Source organism: Lissotriton vulgaris, chromosome 8 (genome assembly GCF_964263255.1).
Source record: "Lissotriton vulgaris chromosome 8, aLisVul1.2, whole genome shotgun sequence".
In the NCBI taxonomy this organism is placed as follows: domain Eukaryota; kingdom Metazoa; phylum Chordata; class Amphibia; order Caudata; family Salamandridae; genus Lissotriton; species Lissotriton vulgaris.
Window position 1 is genome coordinate 1,224,064,825 of NC_141696.1, and position 18,182 is coordinate 1,224,083,006.

Here is an 18,182-nt window from a genome sequence, read left to right on the forward strand (position 1 = left end):
GAGATTTTATCGGTGCGCGGTATGAACATTGTCAAAACGTCAATTGATTGTGTTTGTTGGTTGTGTAGAGTTCATATTTAGTTTCTCAACTGGGTAGTTTAAAAGTTTACCAAGCCGCTCACTAGTGCTTAATTTCAGACAGACAGATCAGATAGACAGACAGATCAGATAGACAGACAGATCAGATAGACAGACAGATCAGATAGACAGACAGATCAGATAGACAGATCAGATAGACAGATAGATAGATAGATAGATAGATAGATAGATAGATAGATAGATAGATAGGTAGATAGGTAGATAGGTAGATAGGTAGATAGATAGGTAGATAGACAGACAGACAGACAGACAGACAGACAGACAGACAGACAGACAGACAGACAGACAGACAGACCACTGCCGAAAGCTGAGATTGCAGAACACCTAGTGGGTTCTCAGCCCTGATACCACCCCCTTGGCCCTTTGCTCCACCACCCTACGCCCTCTCTCTCTGTTTACCTCACTATTGCAGCGGTTCTGTTTCCACCCCGGCTTACGCTTCACTGCCAAGAAAAGATAAATTGCACTTCGCCACTGTGCGCCTCGTTTTTCTGAAAGTTTCCCAGTGTCGAATTATTAGCCTGGTAAATAGGACATCAGCTCCTCAATGTTTTCCGTTTTTGACAATACCATGCTAAAACAGACTTTTTTGTTTATTGTTCTTTGACAGACAAACTTTGGCGTTATATTTAATTTTTGAGCTGACAGATTATAGCCATGTATTACGTTGACGATAGTGCATTGACTTTGCATAAATGACACATTTTCATTATTGTAGCATGTCATCAGTAAGAATTTATTGCAAAGGTCTCTTTACGTACTTTCATTTTAGCAATATATTATAAGCCTATTTACGTGTTAGAATTGGTACTTACCTTTCCGTATACTTATTTTTCAAAAGTATTCAATCCAATAAATAAAACAGGAGCATAACACAATATAGTGAATAAAAAATCTTAAAGGCAATCAGGGATTCGCCTAAATTGTATTGAGTGTATCTTTGGCGTGCTTGGAAGCTCATAGAATGTTTATGCTTCCGTGGATCCATTCTTGCTACGTAAGGCGTGCCCATGGAGGGCGTACACTTGCTTATATCTAATAATAAGGCAGTCTATCAATCCTTTCAATTTCCCTAACGTAAATGTTTGGTCCGGAAGTGGAAAGCAGACTTGACTTTGTAACTCCCCTGGGAGGGGTGGAGTGGCGCGAGCAGAGTGTGACCGTCATAGACAGAAGCGCCCAGGGCAGGGCACGAGACGCCAGGATGTGACCTAACCCCATTATAAAGAGTGCGCCTTGAGGGCTGCGCTTAGAGGAGTATTATCGGTGTGGAGGAGGAGGGAAGGTGACAGTAGACCGGATGTCATCACTAACTAAGTCAGGGGTGTTGTTTACCCTGTCATTAGTAAAGCACTTACAGCCGGTTGTGTAAATTCAGCACGTCCATCTTAACACACTGCACAGGGTTTCAGGCGCCTAAGTATAAAAGACAAAGAACGCCAGTCAATAAACGGCAGATGCTGATATATATTTTATCCGAAGCTCACCAAGCAGTGAAAAGTGGCCGGCCAGGTGAACAGGGGGTGTGTATTCGCCCCGTGCGGAGCAGTGACAAACAGGCACGCGCTGAGGAGTGTGCGGCACGCCCCCCTGTCACTTCAGCGCGCGCTGGTTCTAACATGTATTGTGTGAGCCTGTCACTTCCAGATTGAGACAGATGCGAGTGATGGGAGGGAGGGGGGCTAGGTGTGGATAGGAGGGGTGGGGGGTGGGGTGACAGAATCCCCACACATCGCACTCAAGGGGCTTCTGGCGGCGACGGTGGGCTACGTCTACTCACTGACAATAATTTAAAATGCTTAATTCGCGATCGTCCTGTAAAATGTGCACACGGGGGCTGCAGGTACCAGAGAGCCGCGAGCGAGGATGGAAGAGAACTAACCGGAGAGAGAGATCATGACAGCCCCGCAGACCCACGGAGTCAGAGGGGCTGGGGGAGGCGCACAGATACATGCAATAAAAAGAGACAGACCGGTGGACAGTGACCTTAAAGAACGAACGACAGCGATATGGAGGGGGGGGGGGGGTGAGGGGGGGCGTAAAGGGGGCCTAAAGTAACCTACAAACGCCGGCCACCAGTGTCAGACCAGAGAGCGGGGCGAAGTACAGAGCGAAAGAAACAATGACACACACATTACAGGAAAGAGAGAAACAGCGAGAGAAGGGGAGTGAAAAAGAACTCCAGCATAGAGAACCAGAAAAGCAGAGTCAGACACGGACAGAGCAAGTTCATGCTGATAGGGGGCCGCAGGGCCGGCTCTAGGCTCATGGTGGCCCTGGGCAGGGAGCGTAGGTAGGGGGCCCGGATGAGGGGGTCCGGGCGGGGCGGAGCGCGCAGGCCAGTAAAGAGGGGAGGGGGTCAAGGAGTTTAGAAGTGGAACAGAGCCAGAGGCCGCCAAATCCCTGTCAGGGGCCACCACGCAAATATGTATCCATCCTCAGAGGATTAATATATTAAGGATATATATTGGCGTGGCGGCCCCTGGGGTTTGGTGGCCCTGTGCAGGTGCACAGCTTGCACATGCCTAGAGCCGGCCCTGGGGGCCGTGGGTCAAGTTTCATACGGCCCGGTTCCCCGGGTTTTCTTTTGTTCAATATCATTGTTGGCGGGTGCTAGTGTGCTAACTCGTTCTACCTTTCCCAAGATGCTTGAAGCCAGAAAGGGAAGCTTGGGCCGGGTGGCGTGGGATGGTGGTGGAGTCCAGTTGAGGTGTTAAAATGACTATAACACCCCCCCCCCCCCCCATTCAGTTTCTGAGTGTCACGGCCTGACGTCATTGGACTTCCTGCATGCCCCGTGCAATTACGTGGAGGCAGACATCAACACACCGGTTAATTTAAAACTCGTGCCCAGCATCGCCTGGCGTGGTGTTGCCTTTGTGGGTGCCTCGTGTTAACCCTCCCTCCCTTCTTCAATTTCCGGCCATGTTAGGCGGCATGGTATACCACTTATCTACACTGCGTAATTGGAGTTATGGGGGATACATGTGGACGTCAGGGTCTGCAGGAATGCAGATGAGTTATACATGTCTATAGGGGCCCAACAGACGGGTCAAAGAGCAGGTCCACGACCCCCCCTACAGGGCACACTGCACGGAACTACCACTACGAAAGGAACAGGAACAACCCATTCAACTCTTCCAGAGATATCAAAGGTGTATTCACCACCTCAGTAGCTCCTGGATTGAGACTCCCGCCCCTAATCTCGGAGTAGGATGAGGCCCTGAAAGAATACTTGCAGCAGCTCACGTCTCTTCTGCGAAGTAAGTGCGAAGTAAGTGCTGCTCCACTGGAGGACAGATGAATTAAGGCTGTGTCTACAGAACAGGCTAATGCACTTTCCTTTCCCTCCACCATCATTGATTTAATTGACCGGACAGTTTCGATATGCATGTGTATACATTCTTCTGGTGGTTCTTTTCATGAGAATCAGACCAGCAACATCTACAGTTGTCAGTATCACGATGCCATGCGTGAATGTGATTTTTGTGCTCATGCTGCAGACGCCTTCACAAAACTCTAATAGTACCTGTTGTGGGCTTTGGATCTGACCCTTTCTCATTAGTGAATAACTTTCAAGTCTATATTAATCCCCTTGCCCTCATTCAGTGGCTTTCCCGCCTATTCTTCTGTCTGTCTCACTGCTGGTGCATTTATTTTTCCTTTCTTCAAAAACAACTTAGGAGTGACTCAGTGTAAAAAGAGAACCAAACATTTTTTTTAGAATATGTGTTAAACTGTATTAATCCTCCACCAAACCAAGGTAAACCAACTTGAGGTAACACCCAGATGTCAACCTACAAATGGCAACCTTTGCCCTTGTGTGTTTTCAAACAAAAGAGGAAGACAAGTCTTTCTCTTTGCAAAAGGACCCTCACTCACCACTAGTTGGTGACATGCTTCATCATTGGGTCCCCGCCGGGGTGGCCGAGTGCCCCCCCAGCGTGCTACAACGCCTGAATTACAGCGGAGCGGGATGGTGATGTGTGCAACAGTGCTCTTACTGAAATGTGAATATAACTGTGAGTGCTAGATTAAAAAATACGAGATTGAAACCTGTACAAAAATCTTTAATAAAGGCCAACCCGTATTGGGATTAAAAACATGTATTTTCGGACAAAACTAGGTTCTGTATTATGAAACCTGTATTCTTAGATAAAATGATCGGTCAACATGTTTCTGCTGTTAACTACGCAAAATCGCTCAGCATTCGTCAGGACCATAGCAAATAGCACTCCGGTGGTATGCACGCGCTAAGGTGCACCCTCCCGTGAGGCTCTTAATGTGAAAAAAGAAACAATTTTTTAAATGGTATTACTCACGGATAATACCTGTGATAGCTCACTGTGATTCACAGAAGCAAAAAATACAGATCAAGAGAGAAGTGCTCTCATCCTGGGCTGGGAAGGCGCAGGATCTTTTCACGCAGTGTCAAGTTTGTGCACACGCGACTCCCCGCATAGTACCTACGGTCAGGAACGCCGTCAGCCCGGAAGTGACTGCGTGAGTAATACCAGTTAAAAAATTGTTTTTTTTCACATTAAGAGCCTCACAAGAGGGTGCACTCTGTTAGCCACTCTTAACAAGCTTTAGAGACGTCTTCTCCAAATCTGTAATATCTAGTGGGTCAGGTAGACACAATGCAAGGTGAGAATCCACCACGGCTGAAGTTGTCAGCAAGATCCATCTCCTTAGGTACAGCACGGGCCACTCTCTCCGCAGCACAGTCAGAAACAGGGTGGGTAGATGTACAGAGGTGAACTTTGGACAGGAGAGAAAAGCAGGCAAGGAGAAAGGGCAGGAAGGAATTTGTGAACCACAAAGAAGTCCTGAACAAGTAGAAAGTGGAGGCTGGTAGGGAGTGCAAGGCTACGCAGAACTGCAGCGTGCAGACGTTTATAGCGTAGAAGTATATGTTGGGGAGGTAGTCAAGGCCCTACGAGAGAGAATGAGTAAGAGGAGTAGAGGTACTGAGTGTTGAAAGCCTTATTATGTAGCCGGCCAATAATGCACCACTTGTTTCTTTATGTGCTGTGCAGGTCAATATCAAGTGTAATTTGTAGGTTACACATTAGATAACGATTCACTATTAAAGAGTCCATCTTAATTCATAGATATAATCGTCTTCATAGACTTTCCATCATAGGATGCTGTAAACTGTAACCCAACTTGATTGCTGGGAAACTATCCAAGCTATCATCCAGCTTGATTAGTTCAGTTTCGCAGATTATACCCAAAAATGCACTTTATATGATGCTAACAGGTGAGAGAAGTTACTTCACTGCAAATCGGAGCGTCCCTGCCAGGCTGAAATGAACAGAATATTCAATGTAGATTGTGAACAGTTCCTCCGCCTACTAGAAAGCTGAAACTAAAAGTAGACTTGAAATCAAAGGCAATCTGTTATATTCAGTGAGTTTTGTCATTAAATATGGGCACTGAATGTGATAACATTGAATCGCCCCAGTAGAGCAGTCATGAGTGCGTTTCACGAGAGAGCGAGAGCATGTCTTGCAGCAGATTATGATTGCTTCTAGAGAAGGTGCAGTTGGCTCGACTCATGACTTATGGAAACTCCCTCTATAATATATCTGCAATAGAAGTTCATGCTCGCTGGCATACGGCTGCTTTCTGACATTTTTTTTTCTGAGTTTTATATAGCGCGAACTTGACCCGAATCGGGTATCAAAGCACTTTACATAGCACCAGTTGCGTTACAAGAGGACACATTCATTTTTTTTAGGCACGGGGATTGTGATTTTCCCAGAATCACATGATGTTCAGCGTCGTTGCCGAGACTCGAACCCAGTTCCCCAGATTCGATGACGACCGCCCTAGCTGTTAGGCCAACTCCTACCAATGACTCATTAGTATAGCAGTGTAAGCCTATGTGAGAGGCATTTGTCCAATGCTATATGTGGCGTCTGTCAGCAAAGTTTCATTATCAACTTGGGCTCTCAGGTGATTTCAATAGCCTTGTCAACTTTTTTTCATTTTCATATCCTTTCAAGCCTCCATCAAAATTGAATTAATATGTTTGAAGTTACAAAAAGGGAACATACGTAAACTGGTTGATAATCAAACAATATGAAATACTAGAGTTCCCTATCGTCAAACTACGGCCACTAGATGTGACCCACACAGTATCCCCTTAATCACTCTTTAACATGATAACAAAAACTTGTGCCAATAAAAATTCAAAAACAGCAATAAAAATTATTGGTAAACAACAAGACTATCACAAAAATATTGTAAGAAAATATCATACATATTTATTCGATACAATAATACATTTTCATCAATACAAATTTGTGTGCACGAGGCACAATAATCACATAAAATCACAGTAGCACACAAATTTTTATTGATGAAAATGTATTATTGTATCGAATAAATATGTATGATATTTTCTTACAATATTTTTGTGATAGTCTTGTTGTTTACCAATAATTTTTATAGCTGTTTTTGAATTATCATTGGCACAAGTTTTTGTTATCATGTTAAAGAGTGATTAAGAGGATACTGTGTGGGTCACATCTAGTGGCCGTAGTTTGACGATAGGGAACTCTAGTATTTCATATTGTTAATTCCCCTTGTCCCATATTGGATAAGTAAGGGCCCTCCCTGATCTTTTTTTAACTCTAATGATAATCAAACAGAACCATCCAAATCATTCTTTTCATATATGTAAGCAGAACAGCACTTCTCTTTGTATGTAATGGAATGTGATGTCTTTCAGGGTGAAGACTCCGATGAAGAAAGCCACTGCGCCATCAGTGACAAATGGACGTTCCAGAGGACCAGCCGGCGATGGTCCCGGGTGGACGACATTGACGGCTTCCTGGGCCGATCAGACAGGCATGGGTCTGTGGGGGACGTGAGGATGAAAAACACGACCAGCAGTGAGAGCGTGCTCACTGATCTGAGTGAGCCTGAGGTCTCCTCCCTCCACAGTGAGAGCAGTGGGGGAAGCGACACCAGGAGCCAGTCTAGCACAAGCACAGTGAACAGAGACATGTATGACTGCTCGGGTCGCGGTTGGGCAGAGTCCACCCTCCTGCCGGACTCCATCTCCCTCAGTGACACGCTCCCCCACTACCCAAGGGATGTCATACATGGCTCACTCAGCGCGAGGAGTGAGAAGCCAGCACGAATCAAGGCCAGAAGCATTTTTAAGCGCATGGATGTTCTAAGGGAGCGAGGAAGCCCTGGAAAAACCAAGGGCCTGGGAAGGACGCGAGATCTGGTGATCAGTGGACCAGTCCTTCAGCAGGAGTCGGAAGCGATGAAGTCCTTGCCCTGTGAACGGATAGGGACTGACGATATGATGAGCATGGCGTCAGACACCGCAAGAAGGGAACTTTCTTTTTCCGCTAAGTCCAGCAGTGACAGTAGTCAGTCAGAAACTAGCGGCAGTGCCGTAAGCACGCCCTGCTCGGCAGAACACAATTGTCATCGAGGCAACAAGCGAGGGGGCATGTACCTGGAAGATGTAGACGTCCTAAAAGGACCAGGGGACCTGCGCGTGGTGGACCAAAATCGTAAGAATGAGTTTCACTCGCAAGAAAATCTTGTTGTTTATATCCCCAAGGACCACAAACCTGGGACCTTCCCAAAGGCCCTCTCCATTGAAAGCCTCTCCCCGACGGACAGCAGCACTACGAACTGGCAGACTGGCAAGAGCTCACTGAGCCGGAAGCCAGGCTGCAATCCAAAGGAACCGAGACTGGCCACCTCCTTCTGTCCGCGAGGGAGCAGGGTAAGTGTTTACGACAACGTGCCGGGGTCTCACTTGTACGCCAGCACTGGAGACCTCATGGACATGGAGGAGGACCTCTTTCCACACTTGGATGACATCTTGCAGCATGTCAATGGACTTCAGAAAGTTGTAGATCACTGGTCCAAGAATATGCTGCCAGAGCTGCAGGACGTGGGCCTGTCAGCGGCAGAGCCGGCTTCTGCACACTTCCAGACTCCCAATCATATCACATTGGATTTTGAGGGTCACTCTATTTCGGATGGCCGGACGACACCAAGTGATATGGACCGAGATGGGGCATCGCTCGATGAATTAGAAGGACCAAGAGAAAGGAGGGACTCTGGCGTTGGCGCATCCTTGACGAGACCCAACAGGTTGGTAGCTTGAAAATAAATTGTGTGACTTTTAGTTTGCTGGTAATATTAATTATGAAGGAAAAGAGTATAAATGAATGATTACTTTTCTAAAACTCATTCTTTTTTGTGCACTCTAACCTTTGGCCAGTTAAAATTGTGAAGATATGATTCATATTCAGAATTGGAAGTAGGTAGCATAGAACACACAAAAGACTTTGAAAGCGCACATGGATATGGTGAACAGACGTGACCATTACATTGGCCATTTCTAAAGCATTTCTAAAGCACAGGTTACACCACCATCATAGCTACTGGACAGTTCTATCTGTGCTATGCCTTTATGCCGCTAGGATAGAACCCAGCACCAACTACAGCTTTTCCTATGTGAAGGCGTGACTTGTAACTAAAATACGAGGTATATTATCTATGTTAGTGGCATTTGATAAAGCACTTTCTACTATTAGTATTTGAATCTGGGAGCTCTTTTCACACATTTCTTTGGTTTCATTTGATGTGTTTTGTACGGTTATTTGACTGGTGTATGGTTAATAGAGAGCTGTTAAATGCCTAGTCTGGTAATGTGTTATGTTGGTTATTGTGTAAATACAATTACTTTGGTCCTGCGAAAGTATCTGTAGTGTGTGGGGTGTGCCCAAGTAGTTTGCCTGTTTTCCTTGACCTGGAGTTGCCACTTCTCCGTACCTTGGCCTACGCAGATGGTTTTCTGGACAAAATCACAAACTATGTAAATTTGCATAAATTCCTACATTTCAGAGTGCTGCAGTGTGCAAACCGAGGAGATATCTAGTTACGTGAAACGTATGTAGTATATTCATTACTTATACACTTTATGTTAAAGTGGATGTTCACAGTGCAAGTGGAGTAGCCAAAGCTCTGTTATTAACAAAGCCAATACACCCACCAAGTAGTAACTTTGAGGGTTGTCTCAAAACCTCTAACATGCATTTACTACAGCTACATGAGGACCTCACGTCCAGATAAACAAGGTAGACACAGTGCAAATAAAGCAGTAAAGTATACCCATCTGTGCAGATGTTTTGAAACATTAGCTGGAAAGGGTGGTGGGTGAGGGAGCATGTTTTTTTTGGTGAAAGAAATAAGCTACGAAAATAATGTGTGGTTTTGTTACCTTAGTAGTTCTCACAGTATGCAAGTATTTATGGTTAGGAAAAGTGGCACAAACAACCTACATTTGTGAATATCTTGCAGTTTGGCATGCAATGAATGCATGCGTTTGCAGAAAATGTCAATGAATAGCATATAATACATTTCATATAATGAATCATTATGAATGCTTTTACTCTCAAGCACAAAGGTAAGTGACTCAACTTATGCCGCTTGATCTAAATCATATTTTTAATAAGGAGGTTCATATTCATTAAACATTACTAATTGACTTAAATATCGGAAACATTCAAGGCAAAATCATATACTGTTAAATGCAATCTGCATGATAACTGCATTAGAAAGTGCATGCTGCATAACGCTTTAAGGCATTAGAAAGTGCAGCCTGCTTATACAATATAAAGTGCACTCTGCATAGTACCTACACACACTGAAAGGCACAGTCTGCCTCATGTCTCAGTGCATTAGAAAGTGCAGCCGAGCTCATGTCTTCCTATATTAAAAAGAGCAGCCACCCTCATGTCTCCCTGCAACAAAAAGTGCTGCCTGCATGATGCCGTCTTCGAATAGAAAGTACAGTGTGTATGATTCCCCCTGCATTATGAAATGCAGCCTGTCTCATGTCTTAATATCTTAGAATGTGCAGTTTGTGTGATGCTGTCTTCATCAGAAAGATGATACTCTATAAAAACGCCAGATTTTAACATGCGCAATCTTCCAGATATCTCCCTACATTATAGGGTGTTTTCTGGATAGTGCCTTTCTCTATAAAAAACAAAAGCCTACATTTTGCCTTCATGCATTAGAAAGCACAGTCGTCCTAGTGAGTCTCTGCAGGATGCCTTTCCTGCTTAGAAAATGCAGTCTGCATCCTGTTGCTCTTTGTTAGGAAGTGGCCTGTCCCACGCTTCCCTATGTTCGATCGTGCAGTCTCGAGACAACGCAGTCTGCATGCTGTGGCGCTGTGTTAAAAAGTGCAGTCTGTCTCATACTTCCCCCTATTAGAGCGCGCAGTCTAGAGTCAATGTATTCTGCATGCTGTGGCTCTGTGTTAAAAAGTGCAGTCTGTCTCATACTTCCCCCTTTTAGAGCGCGCAGTCTAGAGTCAATGTATTCTGCATGCTGTGGTTCTGTGTTAAAAAGTACAGTCTGTCTCATACTTCCCCCTTTTAGAGCGCGCAGTCTAGAGTCAATGCAGTCTGCATGCTGTGGCTCTGTGTTAAAAAGTGCAGTCTGTCTCATACTTCCCCCTTTTAGAGCGCACAGTCTCGAGACAACCCAGTCTGCATGCTGTGGCTCTGTGTTAAAAAGTGCAGTCTGTCTCATACTTCCCCCTTTTAGAGCGCGCAGTCTAGAGTCAACGCAGTCTGCATGCTACAGCTCTTTGTTAGAAAGTGCAGTCTGTCTCATACTTCCCCCTTTTAGAGCGCGCAGTCTAGAGTCAATGCATTCTGCATGCTGCGGCTCTTTGTTAGAAAGTGCAGTCTTTCTCATACTTCCCCCTTTTAGAGCGCGCAGTCTAGAGTCAATGCAGTCTGCATGCTGTGGTTCTGTGTTAAAAAGTACAGTCTGTCTCATACTTCCCCCTTTTAGAGCGCGCAGTCTAGAGTCAATGCAGTCTGCATGCTGTGGCTCTGTGTTAAAAAGTACAGTCTGTCTCATACTTCCCCCTTTTAGAGCGCGCAGTCTAGAGTCAATGCAGTCTGCATGCTGTGGCTCTGTGTTAAAAAGTACAGTCTGTCTCATACTTCCCCCTTTTAGAGCGCGCAGTCTAGAGTCAATGCAGTCTGCATGCTGTGGCTCTGTGTTAAAAAGTACAGTCTGTCTCATACTTCCCCCTTTTAGAGCGCGCAGTCTAGAGTCAATGCAGTCTGCATGCTGTGGCTCTGTGTTAAAAAGTACAGTCTGTCTCATACTTCCCCCTTTTAGAGCGCGCAGTCTAGAGTCAATGCAGTCTGCATGCTGTGGTTCTGTGTTAAAAAGTACAGTCTGTCTCATACTTCCCCCTTTTAGAGCGCGCAGTCTAGAGTCAATGCAGTCTGCATGCTGTGGTTCTGTGTTAAAAAGTACAGTCTGTCTCATACTTCCCCCTTTTAGAGCGCGCAGTCTCGAGACAACCCAGTCTGCATGCTGTGGCTCTGTGTTAAAAAGTGCAGTCTGTCTCCTGCTTCTGTAGTTATAACGTGCAGTCTAGAGACAGCACAGTCTGCATGCCGTGGCCCTCTGTTAGAAAGTGCAGTCTGTCTCATGATTCCCTACTTTAGAGCGTGCAGTCTAGAGACAATACTGCAGTCTGCTCAGTGTCTGCATGCATAAGAAAGTGTCCCCTTTGAAAACCCATAACAGATACAGGAAAATCCATAATCACGTCTTGAAACCATAGTCCTGACACATGATTTAAATTATTGGACATCTCCAGAACTTTCAGATGTGTCATATAACCATGCAGAGCAGGCAGGCACGATGCAGTTTTAATTATCCGTGAAATATATCACCTGTTTTATACTCTAGAACAGGGCGATTTAATGTGGAGTAATTATATTTAAGGAGTATTTGTATCCACACAGAGATAAAGGAAGTTTAAATATATTTTTCAGACCTGTAGTTTTTTAAAAAACTAAAAAGACTGAAGGCTTAAAAGCCTCTGTGAGCATTGAAGAGACATGGCAGGACAGACATAGCAGTGTTTCTCTAACAAATTGGCTGGAAATGGGCATTGCTCAACAGGTTCTACATATAGGTTAAGAGCTGTGACAACCCACTTGTCATTTAAATGCCGAGCCATGGGTGAGAATGCAGACTTTTTACATTAATTTTCCCAAGACGTGTTGTTTGTTGCTAGATGTACTGCATAGTTTAAATGTGGCCAATATTCGTCAAGTGCATTCTGTAATTTACAATCTTATTTGTGTCTAACCTTGAAGGCGATTGCGGTGGCACAGCTTCCATATTTCCCATCGAATGAGCCGCTCTGTGGCATCGCTGCAGATCAGCAGCCAATCCGCCGGCCAGCTGAACCTGCTGCAGAAGTTCTCGCTGCTTCGCCTGACCGCCATCATGGAGAAGTACTCGATGTCTAACAAACATGGCTGGACCTGGTAAGCAGCAAGATACCGGAAACGCCAATGTGATATGAAGGTTGATACTGAGGGGTGGGTGTGTCTTGCTCCCTATGGGGCATATTTGCAAGCCCCTTGCGCTGCATCACTTTTTGTGACGCACCAGCAGCGCATTTTGCTGCCCCATATTTACAAGGACACGTAAAGCTTTTCCTGTTCTTGGAAATACGGCCCCATTACATGCAGCACTTTGCGTGCAAGGGGCGTTCAATGGGTGTTGCTCTGGGTGTTCCCACGCAACACCCATGGAACCCGACACCTTCCCAGATTTCCGAGAAATCATAAACCTGGGAATGCGTTGAAATGCTAGGCGTAGGGAGGCTCAATGAGGAGAAATGTTTCAATTTCTCCTCGTTTTTGCCTCTTTTTATGTGTGCTGGATTCTGCAACACACATAAAAAGAGAAAATCACCTCCCCTGATTATAGTTGTGCAGGAAGGTGTCCCTTTCTGCACAAAAACAAGTTCTCTGCAACGCAGGCACCCTGCGTCCGCGCATGACAGCCAAATGAGTGCCAGCGCAGGGGGCCGCAGAGTGATACATACGTAATATCGTTGTAGATATGACGCATCTCTGTGCTTTGTAAGTGACTCAGTGCAGCGCAGTAACAAGGCTTGCGCCACCGCGCTGTCTCACTTTGTTGTAAATAAGGCCCTACATTCATTGGAACGCATGGCCATGCATTTTTGTGCAGCTTTCTTCCAAACGTTCCTGGAGAGTTAAACAATATAGTGTCAAAGAAATGCGTCACAAACCACAATGCAAAATCTGTCTGCAGGTTGGTGTTCACCTTTCGTTTATTAACCCATTGGACCGCTATATAGTAAATGGCGCAATCAGTTGCATGCACATAAAACAGTATATATTGGGCTTCGCTTCGGAACTCTCTATGGTGTCTTTTGCCTTAACCATGTTTAGCGTTGTGATTTCTATCAATGCCTTCCAGTTAGTTGATGTTCACAGATACACATAAAACACTGTTACAGTAAATCAGGTTTGTCAAATGTAGTCCAGGAGGGCAAGATCTATCCCAGATTTCCAGGATATCCAATACCAAAAAAATGCAGACACCTAGAGTCTGTGGCTATATGTGGGCAACTGTTTTGTTCTCATTTTACTTTTTTTTGTTAATAAATGTTTCCTGGTTTGCACTCATTGTTACCACTAGGTAAAGGCTTGTGTCAAGAGCGAGCACCAAACATGAGTTTGCAGTATTTGCATGTTGCGCTAAATCAATGCTTATGATAAAACTGGTCCAAATACCATTTTTGTCCATTTTGACAGTATCACATAACCTGCTAACTCACATGGGGACACCCTGTCACATGATAATGGATAAAGTGTGGTGGAAAACTCTGCAGAGTGGGAGTTTCCAGTTCATGTGTGGAGGGTGTGCGCAGTTGACTCCATCAGGGATTTTGCAGTTTGCACCCTCCCCAGGACATCACCAGCCCCCTCAGTACCTTTTGTTAATTGTTTTTGAGGGAAGGTGGAAGGATCTGCTCAGGCAGTGCTGCACTTTAAGTCCCGCCCCTTTCCTTGGCCCTGACCGCTCCATGGTTGGCATTTGTGGGGATGTGCTCAAGCCCAGTCTCAGGACAATCTCTGGCCTTCAAAGGCCCCCACACCTCCTCCCATCATAAAACGATATTCAGAGTTGGCGAGTGTTGTTTCACCATGGTCTAAAACTGGTTCTCCTTGATATTGCTCTCGCTGGAAGTGAGCACCGGCTTTTGAAAGGAACAATTGATATAGAAAAGCATAGGAGACCCCTCATTACACCCCTACACTGTTACAGAAAACGAAGCCATTGTTGACAATAAACGGTAATGTTAATATAGCCTTAGAGCCTGCCATAGCTGGCTCTACCAGCCATTAAAGGCCCGCTTCAGTGTTAATGGCCTGAGAAGAGGGCAGAATGTACTAATTTGTAAAACGCAGGCCTCAAAGAGCCCAAGTGAGTTAAAATCCCCTCCGGCCCTGTGAGGCCTTTGTTAAGCATTGGCATGTTGATGCTCCAGGCTTCTACCGCCCATTAGAAGCCCGGAGCACCCCATTGTTTTCAGTGGAGCTCCCAACATTTCAATGTTCTAATAAATGTTAATTTATTAATAGACCATACATATTCCATAATATATAATGATCAAGTACATAGATCCACTTAGAAATTTGTTTTTAAGCCTGCATTTTGTAATGAAACGCCTAAACTTCATTAACAAAGTTTATTTTTTTGCTTTCCCGCCAAACAAAATCCCTTCTGCAGCAAGTGTCCTGTTAAGAATCCCATACCTGCGGTGAGTGCCTGACCATTTTTTATGCATTCCAGGTCTGTTCCTAAGTTCATGAAGAGGATGAAAGTTCCCGACTACAAGGACAAGAATGTATTTGGGGTTCCATTAATAGTTCATGTCCAGCGGACTGGGCAACCTCTCCCTCAAAGCATTCAGCAAGCTTTACGCTTCTTGCGCAACAACTGCCTGGATCAGGTAAGCACTCATAGTGCGCTCTTCAACCTTAGGTTGTATAAATTGATGTTTAATGATACGCATGATGATCAAGCAGGCACACAATATTTGCCAGAGTCTTGTTTGATGTAGGGAACTCTGGATCAACATATCATAGCATTCTGTTGATGCAGAACTAAATTGTCAAAGTACAAATTGCTAAATGTCTAACATAATAAAAAATGAGGTACAATAGCAAGCTGCTACCTAAAGATACTTCCCAGATATTAGCTTGGATATTCCCTATCATCGCAGACTAAAAGTGCAATTGTGTCGAAAAATAATGTAAATTGGACTTCTGAACTCTCTAGATGCATCTTCATTGTATTTACCAAAACTAGTGACCACCAGGTCCTTGGTGACGTAAATCACAGAAAAGTCAGAGCCAGGCTTTCTGGTTCTATCAATCGCTTTTTTAGCAGCTGTCCTTTTGGGAACCATCATATGCCCTCTGCTGGTGCGGATGTGAATAACATCCGCAGTACTGACAGCTTAATGTTTCCATGCTGTGCTAACCAAATCCCTCATCCCAGCAGTAACTTGTAGTTAGTTATTGGTGCATATATATCCAGCCTCATTCCATTAAAAAAAGCCGTACTGCGAAGGGCAGTATTTATGATGTTGCCCAAAGAGAATAAACAACTGTAATAGCGGAATTACAGCTCCATAACGCCAGATTTAGAATTACAACAGTAATTCTGTGGGCAGGAGTGGTAATTCCGTATGTGGTAGCGTGCCAGGAACAAAATATTCCTGCTTTAAGTTTCTCAAAAGGACCACAAAGCCACACAAATTCCCCAGTAAATTTATCAGCACGTGAATGTGCTTGTACCATCATCCACCACCACAAATCCTTGCAGTGAGTGTGCACGGAATACTGCCAAAACGTGAAGTCACAACCGCTTATGCTGTACGTGTTTTCAGGTGTTACAAACACACACAGATTCACATTCACTAATGTTATTATTGATAACCCCACGCGGACAGTGCTATTCGCTGCAGGGATATACAAGGTACAGCGGGGGCCATTTTGTCATCTGCTGACCTGCCTGTGCTGACACATTTGTTTGCACTCGCCTTGCAGTGCACTCTAGATGCAAGGCCCATACTGCACACCCCTTTTGGGATATTACTCTTGCAATTTGTACACAACTCTTTTGCAGTCTGTTATTTACACCCTCGCTAGAGGGAAAATTGAGTTTTGTGCTGGTTTTTTTTGTCCTTGCTATGTTTTTCTTCCATGAGAACGTCAGAAAAGTTCCCATCAATCTTGTATCCCGAGTGTAAAAGAAGAGACTTTATAGGAACTGAACGATGTAGCTGTTGCTGCTCAGGAATTCACCTCTGGGGGATTTTAGTTATGAGAACAACTGCAAAGGGCAGTCAGTGCAGCTGTAGAAGCAAAGTTGTAGGACTCGCTTCCAGAACTACCGAACAGAACTCTTCAACCCCGAAGGCCCTCCCCTCCCCTTTGGCCTACATCCACGGAGACTAGGACAGTTTTAATTGAGAAATAAAAGGTTCATAGCAGTAATAAACTCAAATGAGTCCCAGGCTTGCTTTTAACAATGGTTGTTTTGAGTATATCTCTTTGGTACAGCTAACAATATAAAAAAGAGGAGTTTTGCCAACCCGCACAAGATGGTATTTAACAGCGGGGGACTGTATTTGAACACTTTTTCAATTTAATCTCGAAGAATGTGAACGCAGATGGATTTTTTTCATTGATGAATGTGTTTATTTCACAACATTAACACAATGGGGAATAGAAAACAAAAGTGGAAAAAAAATGTTCATCTTTGTACCATGCAGTAGCCTGCTTTCTGCACTTAAAAGATAGCAAAATTGGTTTATTGTGTTATTTACTTACCAAGTTGTCCCTAGACACCTCCAATGTTCCCAAAATCCATCTCGCCCACAGCAAATTCTCATGAACCTATAAAGTGTGCTCTATGCTGTTTTATCACATGGCCACTGTCATGACTCTTGCAGGTGGGTCTCTTCCGAAAATCTGGAGTCAAATCCCGGATACAAGCGCTGCGGCAGATGAACGAAAGCTCCCCAGATAATGTCAGCTACGAAGACCAGTCTGCTTACGACGTGGCGGATATGGTGAAGCAGTTTTTTAGGGACCTTCCAGAACCCCTTCTCACCAGTAAACTTGGAGAGACATTCCTTCACATCTACCAATGTAAGTGAGATAGCATCGGGGAAAAAGGGCTAACAGCGGGCCTACTGGGGGTGGGAGCGGGTCCACTGCATAAGAAATCTGCTCTAAATGTGTCATTTCTGTAAGGGCCTGTGCACATGAAGTCATGGACGTCATTTAGAGGTGGCTAGTTGTAGGGGCTACTACTCCTTGATTGCCTTGTGCTCCCTCTGGCACTGCCTTTGCTACCCATAGTCTCCGGGGTGTGTCGGGACCATCTAGTGATTGATCGTTCACTGTTATTTATTTGTCCCCAGATGTTCCCAAAGAGCAGCGTCTCCAGGCCGTGCAGGCGGCCATCATGCTGATGTCAGACGAAAACCGAGAGGTCCTGCAGACCCTGCTGTGCTTCTTGGGTGACGTCACTTCAGTGGAAGAGAACCAGATGACTCCCATGAACATTGCGGTGTGTCTCGCACCTTCCCTGTTCCACCTCAGTCTCTTAAAGAAAGACAACTCTCCAAGGTAGACACTTTCACAGCTCCAATCCAGTTCTCTATGAAGACTTTTCTGTAAATGTGTAAAGGATGAAGCTTACCTAATTCATTTGTATGCCTTTATTATTGGCTTCCATGTGTATCTTGTCACTCTGGTATTTTATGTTCTCAGTCACTTTCTTTTCTAAAGTCTCTTTATCTTGCTCATTACATTCTGGAAATAACTGTATCTGTTTGACACTCTATGCCCTAAGTCAATACTTTGCCAGGTCTGATACTGGAAAAATAATTAACATCTAAGGTTCTCATTTTTCAGGGCACAACACCTGGGTGCGGTAATACCAAATGGGGAAATAGAGATAGTGCAAGATATTTGGCCAGCGCAGTACGAACTTCCCATTCTGCGTTTTGCACGTCGGAATGAGGAGTACGAAGTTTTACTGCACTTTTTCTTTCATTCTAACCTGAAGAGCATGGAATATATCAAGTTATGCCTGCAACAAACTTGCCAGATTGTACCTTGCAAAATGTGTGCGCTAAAAAAACACACACA

At 44.7% G+C, this 18,182-nt stretch overlaps 1 protein-coding gene across 4 annotated transcripts in view; it reads left to right on the forward strand.

Moving 5' to 3' along the window:
- Window positions 1–18,182, forward strand: part of STARD13 (StAR related lipid transfer domain containing 13) — a 419,590-nt gene that overhangs the window by 387,541 nt on the left and 13,867 nt on the right. For all 4 annotated transcript variants that reach the window (XM_086935118.1, XM_086935117.1, XM_086935119.1 and 1 more), the window contains exons 5-9: window positions 6,839–8,232; window positions 12,285–12,458; window positions 14,806–14,965; window positions 16,976–17,174; window positions 17,450–17,657. In XM_086935118.1, the coding sequence (XP_086791244.1) occupies window positions 6,839–8,232; window positions 12,285–12,458; window positions 14,806–14,965; window positions 16,976–17,174; window positions 17,450–17,657 (2,135 nt within the window). The remainder of the gene's footprint in view (window positions 1–6,838; window positions 8,233–12,284; window positions 12,459–14,805; window positions 14,966–16,975; window positions 17,175–17,449; window positions 17,658–18,182) is intronic.